Raw genomic sequence first — 19319 nt, forward strand, 5'->3', positions numbered from 1 at the left:
CTTGTCCAGAGCCCAAGGTGTCACAGATGGGCTTTGGGGCCGGGTTCTGAGCCAACTCCCTGCCCTCAGCCATAACTCATTACGCGGCACGTCCTCATATTCCTTCTTCCCTGTTTTTCTCAGTGTTTTGCCATTCAGTGTTGGCTTATGCTGTGCCCACCCTGTGCTAGTTAACCCCCATGCTTTTCCTCATTCAACTCCCCGCACTGTTCTACCAGGGAGCGATTCTCACCATTGTGCATTTTACATATGAGGACACCGAGGCTCTGAGAGCGTTCAGTTTCTGCTTCAAGGTTACATAGCTGGCAGGTGGAAGAGCTGGGCTTTTAATACCAATGCTGATTTAACTCTATGCATGGATAGATGGATGAGTGGGTGAGTACCTATTTGTTGGTCCCTGCCAGGGCCTCATTGCTACCAGTTCTCTGCCCAGCCTCTTATTCACAGTCTCTATTTCCTGCTGAACCCCAAGGGTTCACCAGTAGGACCTCTGACTCCTGTTGGTTGACTGATTTCCTTTTACCCAGGACTATTTCTGGCCACCTACCTGGCTTGGAACTCTTGCAGCTTCCAGACCTGGGGCTCCAGGGTAGATCAGAACTCTGACACTGCAGCTGGCTGAGTCCCAGTCTCCTCCTCAGCCTGCAGTCGTGGCTGGGGCCTTGGCTTGACTCACTGGCCCTGGTTGGCTGCCAATCCTGCTGCCTTATTTGAAATTCATCAGCTTTTGTACCTTCCTAAAGCAGCAGGCCTGGGTTGTATTGCATGACCCCACGCTCCTCCTGGTCATAGCTGATTGGACTACAAGTGACCACCTGACCCAAGCAGGTCCAATCACAGCCACTGAGGCAATGGCAGTGGATGTTTGCAATGAAAGGGCCTGAGCAGTCTGGGTCTAAGTTGCATCAGGAACTGGAAGGGAAGCAAAAAGATCCAGGTTGAGTATCCTTCATCTGAAAACTGGGGATCTGACATCCTCCACTTTTTGAGTGTTGCCATGATTAATGATACAATGATTCCAACTCTGACCTCCTTACAGGTGCACAGAAGATACTGTAGATGACTTCCAAGTTACGTGTACATGTTAGATATGACACATGAATTTACTGCTTAGACATGGGTCCCTTTCCCTAAGACATGATATTTCATTTAGGCAAACATTCAAAAAGCCAAAAAGAACAGAATGCATAGGGCAAGGCACTTTTGGCCCCAAACATTTTGGATGCAGTGTGGGTTAAGGACTTAGCCTAGCACTTGCATGTGGAAATTACTGAGGATTCACTGCTGCGTTGATGGCAATGGCCTAGGGGAGCTGCAGGATGCTGGGTGGAAACCAATCTCCACCAATTAAATCTTTCAGAGGGAAGCTTGGTGGCAGAGGCAGCTTCCTGGTCTCTTTTGAGCTGACCCTGTGGTCAGAACAAGATGTCTGTTCTCTTTCATCTCCTAGAGGGTGAAGAAGCAACTACAATGGGAACTGGAGGCAACAGCTTCTTAATCCAGACTCCTGGAACCGCCAATGGCAACTCCGGGATGGGTCTTGCTTTCACAGCTCCAGGTTCCAACTCAGAAATTGTCCCTCCCTGGGTAGGTCAGTCTTGGACTCTTCTAGGAACCACTTTTAGAGGCTCAGGCTGGCTTGGCTCCATCATCGCTTTGCTGGTGTTGTAAACCCCAATATTCAATCTTTCCTGCTTGAAATGCCCTGATCCACATGTGGTTTCTAGATCCAGAAATAAAACTGACTTTATGCTCTCAATTCTGGCTTGTAGAAGCTCAGGGCAGACCTCTGACCAGCCAAGCCCAGCGGAGATGCCCACCGGACCTCACTGGCAGAAGGACAGAAGTCATGACGGATCTAACTAACAAGGAAGCCTTGTGGTGCGTGGGGCTGGGTGGTGAGGAATGGGGCCACTCGAAGGGAAGGCAGGGGTCAGCAGGGTGGAGGACAGATCCTGCAGCCTTGCTGTCTGCAATGAAACCAAAGATCCAGGCTTGTGTGTCACCCACTGAGTCTAGGACGAGGAGAGAAATAGAAAACGTAGTTTGAGGGGGCTTTGTTTTCTAGAAACATTGCTTTATTTAAAATTTAAAACCATATTACTTCATACAGCAAACTGTGCACTTGGATATATCACAGTGTCTTAAAAAGGAAAATAATTGGATTTGTTTGGAAATTTATTTACATCAGCCTAGAATGATTGGCAAGTAACACAGTTACTATGAAACCCAAATTGTTACAAAATGTTTACAAAAAACTATATTCATAGAAATTCTGCATGTCCACAAAGGGCATCCCCTGAATGGCCCAGAGACCAGTGTGTGGGAACCGTGATGTATGGAAGCTGGGGAGAGGGGTGGTCCAGGCACACTGGTCTGGGTGGAGGGCCAGGCTGGGGCTCTTGCAGGCCCAGGGTGCTGTCTGGGGGTTCAGCCCCCGGGGTCAGCGACTGAGGTCTCCATCCTGGGAGGCTCAGGCAGAAGAAGTAGGCTGGAGACTTGGAGCACAGTGGCATGGAGGCCCCTGAAACCTTTCATCCCTGGGGAGTCAGGACAGGGCCCTTGTCAGGGGCTGGATTCAAACACGCTTGGCCAGAACCACATCAGGTTCATCTCACTGGACACCTGGGACCAAAGCAGAGAGGACAGGATGCTGACCTTAAAGAAGCCCACTCTGGATCTCTGCTCCCGTGTGGCCCGCAACTGCTCAGACCCATAGGGGGTGCTCAGGAACTGGAACAGAAGACCACATGGATCTGGGGGACATAGGACCAGAGGCCTGCTGCTTGTTGAGTGCCCTGCCTGGGAGGTGTGACAACAGGGAGGGCAGACAGGTGTTGCTGGGCTCTGCTAGGCCAGGAACTGCTCTCATCTTTCACCTTGGGGTTGCTGGGTCCACTGGAGCTGGGAGGTCGTGTGAGGCTGGCCAAGCTCTCTGCTAGTGTTGAGTGTTTCACTTGAGTCTGTGGTTGCATCCCTGTGTCTAGAGGCCTCAGTGTTTTGATCTGTTAGAGACACACCCTGAGGTGATCTGAGGTCTCTGTTCCAGGAGGCAGGAACCATCCGTGAGCAACAGGATGAGGTGTTGGCATGCTGTGAATGCCCTCGGTCTGTGCTCTCCATCAGGTGTGACCACTGTGCATGTCTGTGTATACGTGGGTGAGGATTTGGGGCAGAGGCTTTGCTGCCTGGAATACTCCTGCCTTCTAGAACATGACTGGTAGATCTAGGCACCTGCTGGGGGACTCTACAAGGAATACATAGAAGCCTAGGGAGAGACTCTTTCCCAGCCCTTCTGCTCACTGGGAACTGCCTGGGTACCAGAATTCTATCTTGGTATGAGAGCGTGACACAGCCTCAGATTCCTGGGTAGAGATGCATGCTATGGACCATGCCTGCCCATTTCCTCTGCAGCTCCCACTCCTTGCCCTGCCAGCCCTGTGCAGTTCTGCCTGTCTTCCTCAGGATCTAGGGCCCTGATGGAAGCAGGGCCTTCCCCATTCCTAATGGGGGCTCTCTGAACCTCCACCCCTAACCTGGGTGCACTGCCTGTCTCTTACCTGGTCCCCAGTCACACTAGCTTGGTTGTGTACACTGTGTGTGTGTGTGTGTGTGTGTGTGTGTGTGTGTGTGTGTGCGCGCGCAGATGTGTGAGGGAGGGGTGTATACACAGGGGCTACAGGTTGTATATACACTGTGCATATATATATATATACAGTATATATATATATATTTACATTCATACATATATATTGTACAGAACAGCAGCCTTCTAAGACGATTTTGTGACTCCACATAGAACCACAGCTCAGAAACTAACTCCAAGGCAATATCAGCACAGATGTGTGGGCTGGCTGCCAATCACCACGGGCGGACAAGGCAGGGCCCTTCCACTGTGGCAGCCAGTTCCAGGTGTGCCTATCCCCCTTTAGCCTCCCAGATGTGCCAGATTCAGAGATCAGCCTTCCTCCTCTCCTCCCACCCCGCTTTGCACCAAGGCAGAGCTGGAGCCAGGGATTTCAGGTGTCCAGGGGCCTGGGCCCCACTCAGACATTCAGGGCATTCAGCTGTTGGTCCTAACTGCTAAGCCCTTTCCAGATGGGAGATGACGTGGGAAGCACCGAGGGTATAGATGTGGAAGGTGGAGTCTGTGCAGAGAGCTGGGAACAGCTTGGGGTTGGGGTGGATCTGCTCCAGTAACTGAGCAGCAGGGGAGGCCCCCACCTGACAGCAGCCCCTGAAAAAGCAGCAGGCAGAGGGCTCCTGACCCTTCTTGGCAACCTTGTATCCCATTCAAACTTCTGTGTTCCCAGGGTCTCAGGAGGGGCATCTGCTTTTGACTTTGCTGGGCCTATCCCATCCTGGGCCACCGTTTCCAGGGCCTGGCGTGGAGGAAGAGAGCCAGGATGTGCTCTTTTGGTTGAGGCAGTGACGATGGGGTGGCACTCTCCTCATTCAGAGCTTCAGAACCCCAGGGGACTATTTTCTTGGGGGAGCCTCACAAGGACAGGCTTCCTGGACCTTGGCCAAGCTCTCAGCATTGACTGGTGCCCTACCCCAGCTGGTCAGGAGCAGACACAAGGGGACTGCGTCGCAAGATCCCAGCACCTTGGCAGCAATGCTAGAGGTGTGTCTTCATGCCCATGGCCAGCTGGAGCAGGTGAGGAGTAGGAACTGGCATTCTGGATGAGGTGTTTGAGGCTGGCTGGTGGAATCAAGCAGCATAGTAGCCTGGCACCTGCTTAGCCAAGTCCCCGCTACTCCTCAATACCTCTGGTGGGTGCATTGGCCCTTGTTCAGCTCCACACCCCTGAGGAGGCAGGCCTCAACCTCAGTGATGTAGTCTGTTTGACTGACTCCTCCCACTCCATGGGTGTAGCAGCCCTTGGGAGACACTGGGCTCAGGCTTGGGCAAAGGTGGTCCCCAATGCACTTTGTACACTGGGCTGGTCTCTAGGACTAACACAGCCAGAGACTGATCATGAGCCACACCAGGGACATAAGGAGAGGAGCTCAGGCAGCCTGCCCATCTACTTTGCCCAGGAAGTCAAGACATTATAGCAGCACCACTGGAGCCATTTCCCGACTCAGTTGTGCCACTGTTCATCCATCATTCTTCACTCCTTAGAAGAAAATTCTTCCTTCCCTACACCACTTCCTTTGCTTCCTCCCATCACAATCTACTAATGTGCATAGCCTCAGAAGAACATGACACATTCTATAGCATCATGCACAAAGCACACACTTGTATGTATGTGTGTGTGTGACATGAGTGTAGTTGTGGGTGTGTGCTATGAAACTGTGTTGAACACAGATAGTGTTAATGACTGTGGTTGGTGACAACAAACTGGCTGATAACTTCATGACAATCCTATTTTGGGGGAAAAACAAAAAGTGTTTGTCCTTCAAATAGCAAAAGAGGGACCAGCCATGCCCCACCCTCCCCCCCCAAGGGTTTCTGCCTGTGTGACCAATTTGTGTGTCTGCCTACACCATGCAGAAATCAAACAGCTGTGCCATGACAGCAGTGCCCCGAGGCCTGCCTTCCTGATTGTCCGGCTCTGGGAGCTGGAACCTGAGTGTGCACCTGAACACACACGTGAGCACACTTACAAAGGCCTCTTCCTCATGGCTTCTCGCATGCAACATGCACTGATCCGTGCTGCACAGCTGCCTGCTGGTGTCCTCTTTGGCTGCACAGAGCCTGCGCACCTGTGTGTACACACTTACACGTGGGCCTTGGATACCATGGCTTCTTTACTTACATACATGTGGCCATGCTGCACACTTTCTCCTTGGGCTCTATACTGTGCCCTTCAATGCAAGCACACACACACACGCGCGCACACACACACACACACACGCACACACACATACACCACTCGTGAATGTATGCATACACATGTGCTCACAGATCCCCCTTTGAACATGGCTTCGCTGTTTTCCACATAGAGAGCTCTGTGGCTGCTCCAGACTTGTCTCTTATTCCCAGTTCACTGATGTGGGGGGTGGGAGGGCACATGTGCACATGTACACACAGACACATGCACATCCCAAAGGAGTCACTGATTATTGCATGTCATACGTCCAGCTCTGCCTTCACCCCTGGCGTCCAGAGCTCACCAGAGCGTGGCTTTACTGTCCTTCCCTGTGCTGGGTGATGCTGTCTAGTTCACTCCTTGCATGTACTCAGCCACTCACAGCTGAACAGGGAGCGGGGCCCTGCAGCTCGCACAGATGGATGGGCAGCATTCATGGCTGGGGCTCCACCCCCCCACCCGGGGTCCTGGCTTGCTAGAGTTGCTTCTTCCTGCAGCTGCCAAGATCCCCAAGACCCCAGTGCAGCTCCTCCTTGGTTTAGGTTTCTCCTGTGCAGCAGCACCAGAAGACAGGTGACAGAGAGGGTATGGAGGGGCTGGTGCCCTGGTTCCCTCGCTGCCTCACAGACTGCCATCGGCCCCAGGAATCTGGCAGGGACTGTCACACTCTTTAAGGACACTTTGTGCCTAACCTTCTTTGTGTTGCGTTCTTCCGAATACTCAAGCCACAGATCCAGAGGGCGCGCGTCTCAGCCAGCTGGAACTGCAGGCCATTTAGTCCATTCCCGTGTGGGGACTTCACTGGTTGCTACTTCTCTGCTGCCTCCCCCAAAGCCCCACACAGTCACAACCACTGTGGATAAGAGATCAGCAGCTAGCAGGGTCTTGAGTCTCTGTGTGGGGCCTTTGGCTAATTCCCCAGGAGGTGGGTTCTTGTTCTCCACCCGTGAGGCCTTGGGCAGCTACAGCCTCTTATCCCTGGATGCTTTTTCTTCCTGGGGTGCATCTTTAAGTCTGGCAAGTTGGGGAAGCTGGGTCTTCTTGAGTGTCCTCTGATCCTTTCCACGTGCCCCCAAGATCAGCCTATGAACATCTGGACACTGACCTTGCATGGAGGTACCTTGACTTTCATTTCAGTCCTGGCCTTCTGGGATGATAGGGAGAGGCCAAGGTCAACCGGTCAGGAATAGGGTGTTGCTGATGAGTAGGTGGCAAAGAGCCCAGGCTCCTACATGCTAAAAGGGCTTAGAAAACAGAAGCTAATCCAGCAAAGGGAGGTTTGATGGCTTGAGAGCCCATGGGGTCTTCTGCTGGGCTTCAAATCCCAACTGAGTCTGGGGGCCTCCTTTGTGAGAGATTTAGAAGGTCCTCTCTCTGGCTGGAATGTAGGGAAGGAGTTTCTGTGAACACTTGCCCACTTCTATTCCTGTAGTGGGAGCCATCGGGACATCGTCCATAAGAATCCCAAATGGTGGCCTTTGTCTTCCTTCCAAATTCCCTCAACTTCGCCAAATAGGAGGCTGCCATGAGTGATGTCAGGTCCAGGAGAGCAGGACCACGTGGTTAGCCCCTGTCCATGCATACAGGATGGCCATAGCATACAGGAGCTCCTCATTGTAGCTCCCATTGGCAACCAACCATGCCATGATGACCTTAAGAGGCCCAGCATCTCCATCTCTGGTTCTGAGGCCAGGCCCTAGGAGGCCCAGGCTCCTGAGGAAGGGGTGGCGATGTACAAACCATCTCCCATTTTCTGTGGCCTGTGCATGGAGCTTTACAGAAACTGCCGATTCCAGAGGAGAGCTGAGAGGCAGGGTGGGGGGTTTGGCCTGAGAGAGGCGTGTGCTTCCTTTGGCCATGGCTATCTTGGCTGGCAGTTCTAGACACCCATAGAGGAAACAAGGAGAATGAGGCCTACTTGGCTGGCCTGCTGATTTCCTGGTTAGAGGAAAGCCCAGGTGGCTCCTGAGCCAACAGGAGCAGCAGCCCTGGTCCCCAAGCCCAGTATAGGGGCAGGGGACACTTCTTCCGGTCTCCATTGCTTTCCTCAGCCTTGCCCCAGGCCCTGCAGGCCCTGCCGCACCTGTGCCTAGGGAAACACGGGGGCTAGTGAGGAGCTGCAGGTCATGCTGTCCTTGCCCGGGAGCCGGCGATCGTTGAAAGTGTGCATGTTGATGACAGCATCGGTCTTAACCATCATGGGAGGCTGTGGCTTGTGCTTGACCCGACGTTGGCAAGTGAGGGAGAACCGGATCTCATCGGCCACAGTGCTGCAGAAGGAACGCTGGCAGTGGGGAGGGAGGATGGGAAGGAACAGGGGCACACGGGTGAGGTCTGGTTCTGCAACGCCGGCCAATTCCTTGCCTACCTCCCACAGCCTTGTCATGGCTACCCCAGGCCTCTTCATACCCATCCTGTCCATTTGTCTACCCCTTGCAAGAGGATTCACTAGCGTGTTAGCAGTCTCCAAACACTTGCTATCTGATATAGCCCTCAGGAAGTCATAGCAGATATCTTGTTCCCATTTCACAGATAAACAAACTGCTGCTCTGTTTGCCATGAACGCTACCTGTCTGGATTCTTGCCCCTGGTCTTTCAGGGCAGGAACCAGCCAGTGTCAGTCCCAGCCCAAGAAGCAGAAGTAGCTCACAGACCAGGGCCCAGAACTGCCTTAGGAATGTGTGGGTAGCCCTTCTGTCCACAGGGCTTCTGACCAAGAGGAGGCATCCCTGTCTTCCCACCCAGCAAAGTCCAATGTAAGCATCTCAGACAAGTGGGAGGGACAGGTCTTTGTAGGGCTGATGGTGGCAGTGGCCCTTTCCTGACTTGGGCCTTTACAGGTGGTCCAGAGGGCCAACAAAGTCCAATATTGCCATGGATACCTGACTCGGTGGCTCCATGAGGCCACCTGCCAGAGGATGACCTTCAATGGATGTTGCGACTGACCCAGCAAGGCCAGGACCTGGGATGCAGGCCATGGGATGTGGGGAGATGGAGACTGGCTTTGAACTCTAGCTCTACCTCTGCGGTGTGTTACCACTTTGAGCCTCCGCTTTGGGTCTCTCAACTTGCCTTTCCCTCTGTTGTTCATGCTCACTAAGGGCCTACTGTGTGTTGGGCACTGTTTTGGGAGTTGGGCATAGAGCAGTGACAAGGACAGGAAAGGTGCCAGCGCTCAGGGGGCTTGCGGTCTGATGACGAGAAGGCAACAAACATCCATCATGTGAGCAAAATGAGTCAACACAGAGTGATTAGTTCTGAGATGCTGAAGCAACAAAATGGGATAGAGGGATGACGGGAATGGGGACAGGGAAGGAAGGCCTACTGGAGGTGATATGTGAACAGAAGGTGTTGAGACTGGGGACTCTGAGAACAGGCATTTGGGATAGCCTGCACTCCATGGACAGAATGCCTGGGTTTCTGTCCAGGCTCTGCTCCCAGGCCCAGCTTTTTGGGAAGGCGATGATTTCAAATATTCATCTGACATCCATGGGGGATGCACAAACTGAGTTCTAGGCTTCTGGCTTTGGCCTGGCCCAGTCCCAACTGTTGTGGAATTTGGGGTAGTAAACCAGAGGATAGGAGATCTCTCTCTCCCCACCCCTCACTTTCCCTTTCAATTAAAATAGCTGAATAACTAACTAAGCAACAAAGTATATTACAGGGGAAGAGCATTCAAGGTGGGTAGAACGGTACGTACAAATGCCTGGAGGCAAAAACAGGTTTGGTGTAATAAGAACTGGGGGAAAAAAAAAAAAAGCCAGTGCACATGGAGGAGAGCAAGTGTGAAAAGGACAGGGGGCAGCGTGGGGGATGGGCAGCAAGGTGGGCAGGCACTGGGTCGTACTGACTTTTTGGTGCAATTCAGACCCGTTCTGATTACAGTGGGAATTCGTAAAGTATCTGATGATCATTTTCAGATGTCATCACTTCTTAGTTCCCCTCCCCCCAACGTTGTTGTCTGGTTGTAGCTGATGCTTCTGGAAGCATCCAGGGATTGAAACCTTGACCACATCCCCCGGAGTAACGGATGGGTCACCACCTAAGGAAGTGAGATTGCCTTCTGGAAGTGTGCCTGTCCGTCGTTCTCCCAGCAGTCCCAGTGCACGGCCAGGCTGCCTCTTCACCCTGCGGCGTTGCCCTCCTTCCTCCGAGTTGACTGAGGCTCAAACTCCTATTCCTTACCTCCACATGAGCTGCCTGTTTTTAATGGGTCCCTCCCCATCTGATTGACTGCCACTTCCTTCCACACTGCGCTTGGATGCCTGTGAACTTCTCGGCAAGGGGCAAGACTCCACAGCCCAGCAGCCCTCCATGCAGGTGCACATTTAAATCATCCTGTAGGCTTTCTGGAAACACCAGTGCCTGCTCCACCACAGGCCAATTAAGTCTCTGGGAGTCAGGCCAGGGCATTAGCACTTAAAAACTCTCACCCTGCGATGCTAATTTGCTGCTGGGCCCCAGGGCCAATGCCCAACCCCGCTTGGAATTAATCACGCGGTTGACACTCCTTCTCCCATCTGCCAGCTCGGGCTGACCCTCTTTACTATTCTTTTTTAAACTTTTGATTATGGAACTGTCTGAATCTATGCAAAAGTGGAAGGAACAGTATAATGAACCCCTATGTTGCCATCACCAAGTTCCCGCAATTCCCCTGGAGGGTTTTACTCAGGGCAAAGCTAGGTACGGTTTGAATTCAGTTCTAAGCAGGGCACACCGGTTGCTCTCTGAACCCTGGATGTGCCAGTGAGGCGTGCAGGCTGTGGCCAGAGGGGGCAGTGTGGAGCATCAGTAAGGAAAAAGCTGTGGTCCCTGGGGGTCAGGGACACAGAGTTGGCAGAACTTCCTGGTGGGCTGCTGAGAGCAGGTGAGCCAGCAGGAACTCCGTCCTGACTGCCCGCTCCTCCCCCTGTGGCCTACCTCCTCATTCCCGCCACCATCACTCTGCAGCTCACCTGCTCCCGCTCTGCGGTTTTGCGGAGCTTGTATATAAACTCGCCCACAGCCACGAGCACAGACAGGACCAAGCCGGCGGCCAGCACGATGAAGATGCCTCCAATCTTCTGGATGCCCAGGGCGCTGGCCTCCTTGTTCTCCTCCTCCGGACAGCCACTGCCTCGCCACCACTTCTCCTTCATGACATGCAGCTTGTCCTCCTCCTGCAGCTGCAGGATGGCAATGGTGATCTTGTCCCTGTATGGGGAGCCTGGGGGAAGGTGCCCAGCTGTTAGCTCACACCCAGGGGGACTCTGTTACCAGAACAAGTACGGAGAGGTATCCTGATTTGGGAGTCCCTGGGTGAGACAAGGTAAGCCTAACCTCCAGGGAGCAGATCACCTGCTCTGTTTATTCCCGCTCTCACTGACCGTTTCAGCTAGGAGGCTCCATTGCTCCTTCACCTTCCCAGGATCCCAGGAAGATACTGGGGTCGGGGAGGGCCCACAGCCCTCAGCCCTTGCTCACCCATGGGCGTGCCGATGCCATAGCCCTTGGAATCAATGAGACCGCCGATCTGCGTGAGGTTGCAGTTCCTCTGGGTGACGTACTCGATGGTGGTGGACTCCATGAGCAGCGCGTAGTCGGCCGTCAGGGTCCTCTGGATGCCCTCCTCATTGTTCTTCACCAGCGCCGAGGGCTTGCTGCTCATGAAGGCCCACATCTTCTCGAAGGTGGAAATCTTGGATTTCTGGGGTAAAGCACACACATACAGTGACCAGGCATATCGGGGGTCCTGTACATCCCACCGGGCAGGCCACCAAGCTCCATGTGCATTCTGCAGAAACAAGGGGGTCTCACCCATTACTCAGACATGGAAACTGAAGCCCTGGGAAGACAGGTCCCTAACCATGTAGCTAGAGAGTGAAAAAGCTGAAGGAAAAACTTCAGCTGAGGAGGGCCCACTCCTCAGAAACTCTAGGCTCTTTACCAGGACCTAAGTGGTCTTCAGACTAACTTTAAAAAAGATTTATTTATTGGAAAGACTGAGTTTCAGAGTTTCGTTCACATCTCAGATGGCCACAACAATTGGCAGTAGGCCAGGCCAGGCTCAAACCAGGAGCCTATATGAGTGCAGGGCACAAAGACTTGGGCCATCCTCTGCTATTCTCCCAGATGCATTAATAGGGAGTTGGATCAGAAGTGGAGCAGCTGACACTCTGAGTACCCTATGGGATGCCAACATTGCAGGTGGAGGCTCACCCAGCTATATTACAATATTGGCCTCCAGACTAACTTTTCAAAAAACAACTTATGGGCCCAACATGATGGCTCAGTGGCTAAAATTCTTGCCTCATATGCACCAAGATCCCAGATTGGCACTGGTTCGTGTCCTGGCTGCTCCACTTCCCATTCAGTTCCATGCTTTTTGCCTGAGAAAGCAGCAGAGGATGTCTGCATGGGAGACCTGGAAGAATCTCCTGGCTCCTGGTTTTGGATCAGCTCAGCTCTGTCTGTTGCAGCCACTTGGGGAGTGAACCAGTGGACGGAAGATCTTCCTCTGTCTCTCCTTCTCTCTGTAGAGCTGCTTGTCCAATAAAAATAAACAAATCTTAAAAAAAGACTTGCTTTCTGTACGCCTCAGTCTAAGTATTTGCCTGAACCTATTGATTCTTTTATTTTTTTAAGATTTATTTTTATTATTTTTTTATTGGAAAGGCGGATATACAGAGAGGAAGATCTTCCGTCCGATGATTCACTCCCCAAGTGAGCGCAATGGCCGATACTATGCCAGTCCGAAGCCAGGAGCCTCTTCCGGGTCTTTCATGCGGGTGCAGGGTCCCAAAGCTTTGGGCCGTCCTCGACTGCTTTCCCGGGCCACAGGCAGGGAGCTGGAAGGGAAGCGAGGCTGCCGGGATAGAACCGGCGCCCATATGGGATCCCGGGGGCGTGCAAGGCGAGGACTTTAACCACTGCGCCACCGCGCCGGGCCCACCTATTGATTCTTTTTTTTTTTTAAAGATTTATTTTTATTATTTTTTATTGGAAAGGTGGATATACAGAGAGGAGATACAGAGAGGAAGATCTTCCGTCCGATGATTCACTCCCCAAGTGAGCCGCAACGGGTCGATACTATGCCGATCCGAAGCCAGGAGCCTCTTCTGGGTCTCCCACGCGGGTGCAGGGTCCCAAAGCTTTGGGCCGTCCTCGACTGCTTTCCCAGGCCACAGGCAGGGAGCTGGAAGGGAAGCGGGGCTGCTGGGATTAGAACCGGCGCCCATATGGGATCCTGGGCGTGCAAGGCGAGGACCTTAACCACTTGCGCCACCGCGCCGGGCCCCCACCTATTGATTCTTCACAGCAAATCACAAGAGGCGGGTACTACTGCTAGACCCAGTCTGTAGATGGGGGCGGGGGTAACATGCAGACACAGCTAAGTAAGTTGCCTAGAGTTATCTAGATCCTGGGTAGCAAAGGCCGGTTTCAGTCCCAGACTACCTGGCTCCTAATCCCTCAGTGGCAGTGCCTCACAGGAGCCACTGGAAGGACCCAGGGGAGAGACAGGTGTGGATGTGGGCCAAGCCTGGTGGGGCTGGGACCCCTCACTTTACTTCCTCTTGTGCTGTTCTTTGAAGAAAAAGTGACTATGCAGCATGGGTTCCCGTTCATTCCACTGCAGCACAGTGAGACTGAAGCAAGCACCTGCAGCTGTTCTGGGGCCCAGGGACAGAGTGTCCTGGCTGGTATTGGTGCATGGGCGAAGGTAGCATCCCTAAGACGAAGCCTGCACCTGCCTGGGGAGACTGAGAGGTAGCCGGAGGCCCGGAAGAAGAAGGGTCAGTCTGGGATGCTTGGCACTCAGGAGGCTTCTGGGACTTGACTGTCTACTCCCAGCAGAGGTTGGCCTGTCCCTGGTTGTTCCCAGGGACCAAGTGCTTCTGCAGGCCTTGCTGTACCTGGTGATTTCCAAGTCTGGTGGTGGCTGTGTGATGTCAGCCTGTCTGCCAGGCACCCTGCCCAGTTGCACATTATGCTTCCCATGAGCTGGTGTGGACCGGGTGAAGGGGCAGTAGGGATGGGGGGCCACAAGGGGTGGGGAGGATGCAGTGCCTGCTGGAAGAGGGGTGGGTAGCCCAAGAGGAAGGTGTTTTTTTTTCAGTTCTGGTAAGGGCTGTTCCTTTTGACACTGGCTCCTGGAGAACCAAACACAGCAGAGGGAGGAGGCAAGTTGGGGGCAGGAGGGAGACCAAAAGCACCAGATGGGATACCTTAAAATTTCATCCAGGGGGAGAATCAGTCAAGTTGCCAGTCAGGTCTCCTCTGAGCACAGGACCAGGGGCACCATTACAGACAAGCCCCTGCCCCACTCCTACCTCTACCCCAACAAATTCACCTGCCATGAAACCAGAAGCTTGGGAGGGCTCTGATGCTTATAGTCCTCCTGGGCTATACCCAACTCCTTCTGGTTCTACTCCCAGCTGCTCCTGCTCTCTAGCTCTCCATCCATTCCCCTGCCCTGTTCCCCTCCAACCTCTGCACCCCATCCTCCTAGCCTCTTCTGCCCAGGGCTTCCCGATTCCTCAGCAGCACCCTCCCCCAGTAGTTACTTCCCCTTAGAAACCTTGCTCCCGTCCATCTCCTCCACCTCCTGGGGTGTCTCTTGCTTTCTAGAGTCTGATGTGCCACTTCCAACTCCTTTGCTACCACCCCTTCTTTCTTCCTTGCTACAGATTCTTCTGTTGGAGGTGGTGTTTAAAGAGCTCTCCCATGGTCCCTGTCTCCTGGGCCTCATGCCTTTTGGGGGTGATGGGACTTAGTCACTTGCTTTTAACTCCCAGCCAAAGTGACAGAAGTCACACCCAAGGTGAATGTTCATCTTGGCTGCTGTATAGGTCCTCCTCCTTGATGATGAAAGCGGAGTTGCCTTACAGAAAGAGGATGGTCTTCAGCCAGTAGACAATGCAGAAATGAAGCCCTTAGCCACTAACCTAAGAGCTGAGTACTGCCCACAATCATGTGTGCAAGCTTGGAAGTCAGGCTACAAACATGACCGCAATGTTGCCCGGCACCTTGGCTGCAGACTCATGAGAGGCATGGAGCCAGAGGACTCGGCTAAGCTGGGCCAGGCTCTTAGCTCCCGGCTTGAGGTAACAGATGCTGTTTTAATTTGTTATGCAGCCATAGATAACTCACACACTCTCTTGCCACCTAAGCTATTTCTCTTCCAATACACTTGCTTTTTCAGATTTTCATTATTCTCAACTCTTCTAATGATCCAGATACCCAAACCCAAAGTGTCCTTGCTTTGCCAGATAGATACAGGTGCCACAGTATTCTACCACCCTGGCGACTGTGACCTAAACACTGCTCTCCCTTTGGGGACTGCAGCTTCCAATTTATGTCCATTTCTGTCTCTCCTGCTTTCCAAATTCTGCCTCTTCTAACAGAGGTGGAAACTGGGAATGGAGGGGCCAGTTGGGATGGTCCTTATGCCTCCTCCATACAGTCACACATGAATCCACTCTAACCTTTCTGCTTCCCTTCCTCCCCATCTCACTTCCTCTCCCCATTCAACTGATTATGTTCTAATGCACACTAGCGACAGTCAATTCAGTTATCTGGCTATCTCACCTATTGAGTCATCCATCCACCATGCACTCACCCACTGCCAATCCATCCATCTTCCCGGTTAGCCAAGCGCCCATCACCTACCATCCATTCCTCTCTTCTCACCCACCTGTTCCACTAACCTCACACAACCAAATCATCCATCTGATAAATGTCAAGTTCTGGCAGAAATAATCCAACAGTGACCCACAAGACAGGGGCCTTGCCCCACTCATTTTGGTTCTAAATGGGATGAGAATTTTCCCTCTCTCTCCAAACCCTCTGCCCATCCATCCCCATTCCTCCTCCACACAGGCATGCCTGACACCCAAACATATGCTTTTTCTAAGAAACATAACTCCACAGACCAAGATAGACATCTCAGCGGGGAGCTGGTGGGAGGGTTGAGCCAGATGGGCTTAACAGGAGAGACATCTGAAAGCTTCCATGGGTGAAGGAACTGAATGAGAAGACAAGGAAACAACCAGGTAATGTGGCCCTGTTCAGGGGAGAGGCAACCACAAGGTTCAAAGCTGACTACAACACTGATTTCAAGAAGTTTCACGCTCCTGGCTCCAGCACCAACAAATCCACCACCTCTATCACCTCCTAGATCTGGAATCTTACTCCCTAGAATGGTCACCCATTTCTTCCTTTCTGGACCCCCATTCTCAACTACATTTGTTGCTCAGGGGCTCTAGGTCCTCTCTGGCTCTGCCTTTCTGTTCTGCAGTGATACTAGGATCCAGGAAGGAAGAAACAAAGCCAGACTCCTGCTGGAATCTCTGGCAGCTTTCTTGTCCCTTGGCTTGGTTATCAAAGGCCCAAGTTCCTGCCACTGACCCACAGCTCCATCCCCACCCCACTCCACCCCGGGACCATAGTCTCCCATAGGTACGCCTCCAGTTCGGGTGGGAACCTTAATAAGGCCTGCTTCAGGACCAGTTACCCAAATCAATTAATGGAATCATTTGAAGCAGCCAATACAGGGCGATCTGCCAGAATGAGATGCTTTTTTTTCTTTTCCATTTCAGAAAAATTGGCAAGAAAGCAAGTGTCAGGCTCACGACGTCCAATTCCAGCCTCCTCAAAGAAGTAAACTGATTTTCCCTAACTGAAGATCTTGAGAATTTACCATTTCTGCCCAAGGGGACATAGACAGGCCTCTATGGACACATATATATCAATCCCATGAGCTCCAGGGGTCGGGGACATGAGTGGGGAGCAGTGGCAATGCAATTCTAGGCAAGGCCATGGGGCTTTTCCAGATGGGACAAGAGGCCTTTCCCTAAACCGATCTGCTTTCGTATCCCTGGGTGTGGAGGCTTTGTTCCAGGCCTATTGCATGGGAACTAGAAGGCATCTCTGGCTTTCCTGCCTTGGACTGCTGTTATGGTGCATCTGACAAGGCCAGCCTCACTACTAACCCCTGCCCCACAGGCAGCCCATGGACGCTTGCCCAGGAGAGGCTGTGGTAGCCTCTGTGTATGTGTCTTGGGTGGAGGTGGGGTGTCTGGAGCAGAGGCTGCAGGAGGTGCTGGATCTAGTATGTGGACTCCAGGGCCCCACCAATCTGGGCTCCAGTGTCGGCTCCTCCTGTGACCATGGGCGAGTGATGTTACATTTCTGAGATTTACTCCCTACTTGTGTAAAATGTGGTTTTACAGGGTCAGCAGGGACCATTCAGAGATCCAGGCTGGCATTGTTATTTCTCTTCAAGGTTCAGTTTTCTCGTCTACAAATTGGGCATCATAATTTCTGTAGCATAGAGTTGCTATGGAAATGAAATGGCACAATACTCATGGGTAGATGGCGTGAATGCTGACAGGGACCAAGCAGGGACTAGGCAGAGAGACCAGAGCAGGCCGTGCATGGTGGACGGACTGCCCTTAGGCTCCTGACGCGTAGCCAGCTCCCTGATGCCCAGTCTATCACATTTTCAAGAAGCTAGGAATATGCGTTTTTTTTTAAATGCAAAAACCCCTTCCCTATTTTAAAATGTCAGTAATTAATTAAAAACAATCCTCTCAATAAAAGTGCACCAGTCATGGCCTCCAGGGTCATATCTGTGGTACGGACAAACCTATGCATTGTCAGTTTGCAACTGTAGGCAAGCCACACAGCTAGCGCTCACCATGTGTTAACTTTGTGCTGGGTACCGTCCTACACAGCATCCGTGAATCACCCTGTTGAATGGCCTCCCTAACTCCGTTGGGGATTGTGATTGTACATATTTTTCAGATGAGAACTCTAAGACACAGAGAAGTGCTCATTGGTTCTTCCATCACCACTGGCCCTTGCCTTGCCCTTGTCACTGCTTCTTTGCCTGCCTGCTCTAGATCTTCTCCATTCTGATACTCTTGGGGCTCTTCCTGACAGGCAGGGCTCTACCAAGAAGCAGGTAGTCACTCCATGGTAGGAGGTAGCAGTGTCCTGCACAAAGCCTGTTAGCCCCACTTGGCAGGGGGTGGTCTGGAGGAAGAGTGAATTCTTGGGTGTCCCTGGGCTATGCTGCAATGACGTCAACTGCCCTATAAGGGGTCAGCCTGCTTCTCTGTACTCCTGGTCCAGCCACTTGGACAGGTGTGTGAGGAGAAAGCCTGGAAGCTGCGGGCTCCAGTGCGCCTGGCCCTGGACTAACACTACCCAGAAGGTAGCCCCCTGAGTCCTCTTGCACACTGGTGGCGTGGTGGGAATTGGAACCCCTTCTGTGCAGGTGAGCAGACTGGACTCAGAGACACAAAGCAACTTGCTCAAGGCCTCTCAGCAGACACATCACCCATGACTGGTTCATCTGCCTTTCCGACTGATGCTACCTGACCGTGCCAGGTTGTGCCCTGTTGACCTTGGCCTGTTGCCCTCATGTCGATTCTCCTCTGTTTCCACGTGCAAGAGGACAGAGCTAAGGCACTCCCTGGGAGAGGTCAGTAGACAGCTTGGGAGGAGCAAGAGACAGGGACAGGGGAGCGTGGTCCTGAGGCTGCCAGCCTATGCAGGAAGCTACTGTGTTGGGTGGATGTGAAGTAGGCTTGATGCCCCTACACCTGGCCCCCAATCACCTTCCAGGCCACAGGCTGGGGCTCTGACTGGGAAGTGGCAGGCCTGGGCCATGCCCAGGACAGGAAGAGCCTGGGAATGCTCTGTTCCACCCCCTTCCTGAGCCTCTGCCCCTCCTTGGTGAGGCTGCCTTCAGCAGCTTCCCCTGCCTTCAAAGGCCTGGCCCTCCCTGCAAAGAACACGCCTGCGTCGTGTTCAGCTTTACATCTCGCCTCCATGTTCTCACAGCCAAACTGTGCCTTCAAAGGCCTCCTTTTTCATCTCCTAATTAATTTTTATCTGCCAAGACGAAGGGAGGACAACACAGGAAATGCGGTGTGTGATGCATGCACCTCCCCAAAAACTCTTCAAATGCAATTTCCTTTGCAGTTGTGGGGGATGCTTCTGGCCAACATGGCTCCGGGAGGGGGGGACCTGCCTGGCATGGAGGTGGGGTGGGGGAGGGATCTGGAGCCTGCTATGGGAGCCCGGCACCCTGCCTCCTCCTGCTGCTGTATTTGGACTGAAATGGGCTCCCTCCCCCACGGCTTGCTCGCAGCCAGCAGGGCTCTGTAAGCATGCGTGCAGCCTGTCCAGGAGCACACCATGTACAGAAGCTGGCGAGCCTGGCCTGCACCCTAGGAACCCCTGGGAAGCTGCCTGCCTTCCTGCCAAGTACCTGCTTGTCCACAGCACTGTCTTCCGCAGTTGTTCCACGTGACCCCTGCCCTCTTTGATGGTGGCACCTGCTCAGCACGTTGAGCATGTATCACATCCCAGGACTGTGCTGGGCTGGGACTACGGCTTCCCTCCTCCTCTGCTGATGCCTGAGGACTGGAGCCTTAGAGAGTGTGAGCAGAGTGAACACAGGTACCAGGTCCAGACAGCTTCAGGTCAAATACTCAGCTTTTTATTTCACTA

The 19319-nt window shown here is 52.9% G+C and overlaps 1 protein-coding gene across 1 annotated transcript in view; it reads right to left on the reverse strand.

Annotated features, from left to right (window-relative positions):
• Positions 1-7908: 7908 nt before the first annotated feature.
• Positions 7909-19319, reverse strand: part of GRIK3 (glutamate ionotropic receptor kainate type subunit 3) — a 203585-nt gene continuing 192174 nt past the window's right edge. The window contains exons 14-16 of the mRNA XM_040974418.1: positions 11283-11505; positions 10775-11025; positions 7909-8103 (exon numbers count right to left, since the gene is read on the reverse strand). Coding sequence (XP_040830352.1) covers positions 7909-8103; positions 10775-11025; positions 11283-11505 — 669 coding nt within the window. The remainder of the gene's footprint in view (positions 8104-10774; positions 11026-11282; positions 11506-19319) is intronic.

The sequence above is a fragment of the Ochotona curzoniae genome, unplaced genomic scaffold, assembly GCF_017591425.1.
Source record: "Ochotona curzoniae isolate NIBS_2020 unplaced genomic scaffold, NIBS_Ocur_1.0 contig_2404, whole genome shotgun sequence".
NCBI classification, from domain to species: domain Eukaryota; kingdom Metazoa; phylum Chordata; class Mammalia; order Lagomorpha; family Ochotonidae; genus Ochotona; species Ochotona curzoniae.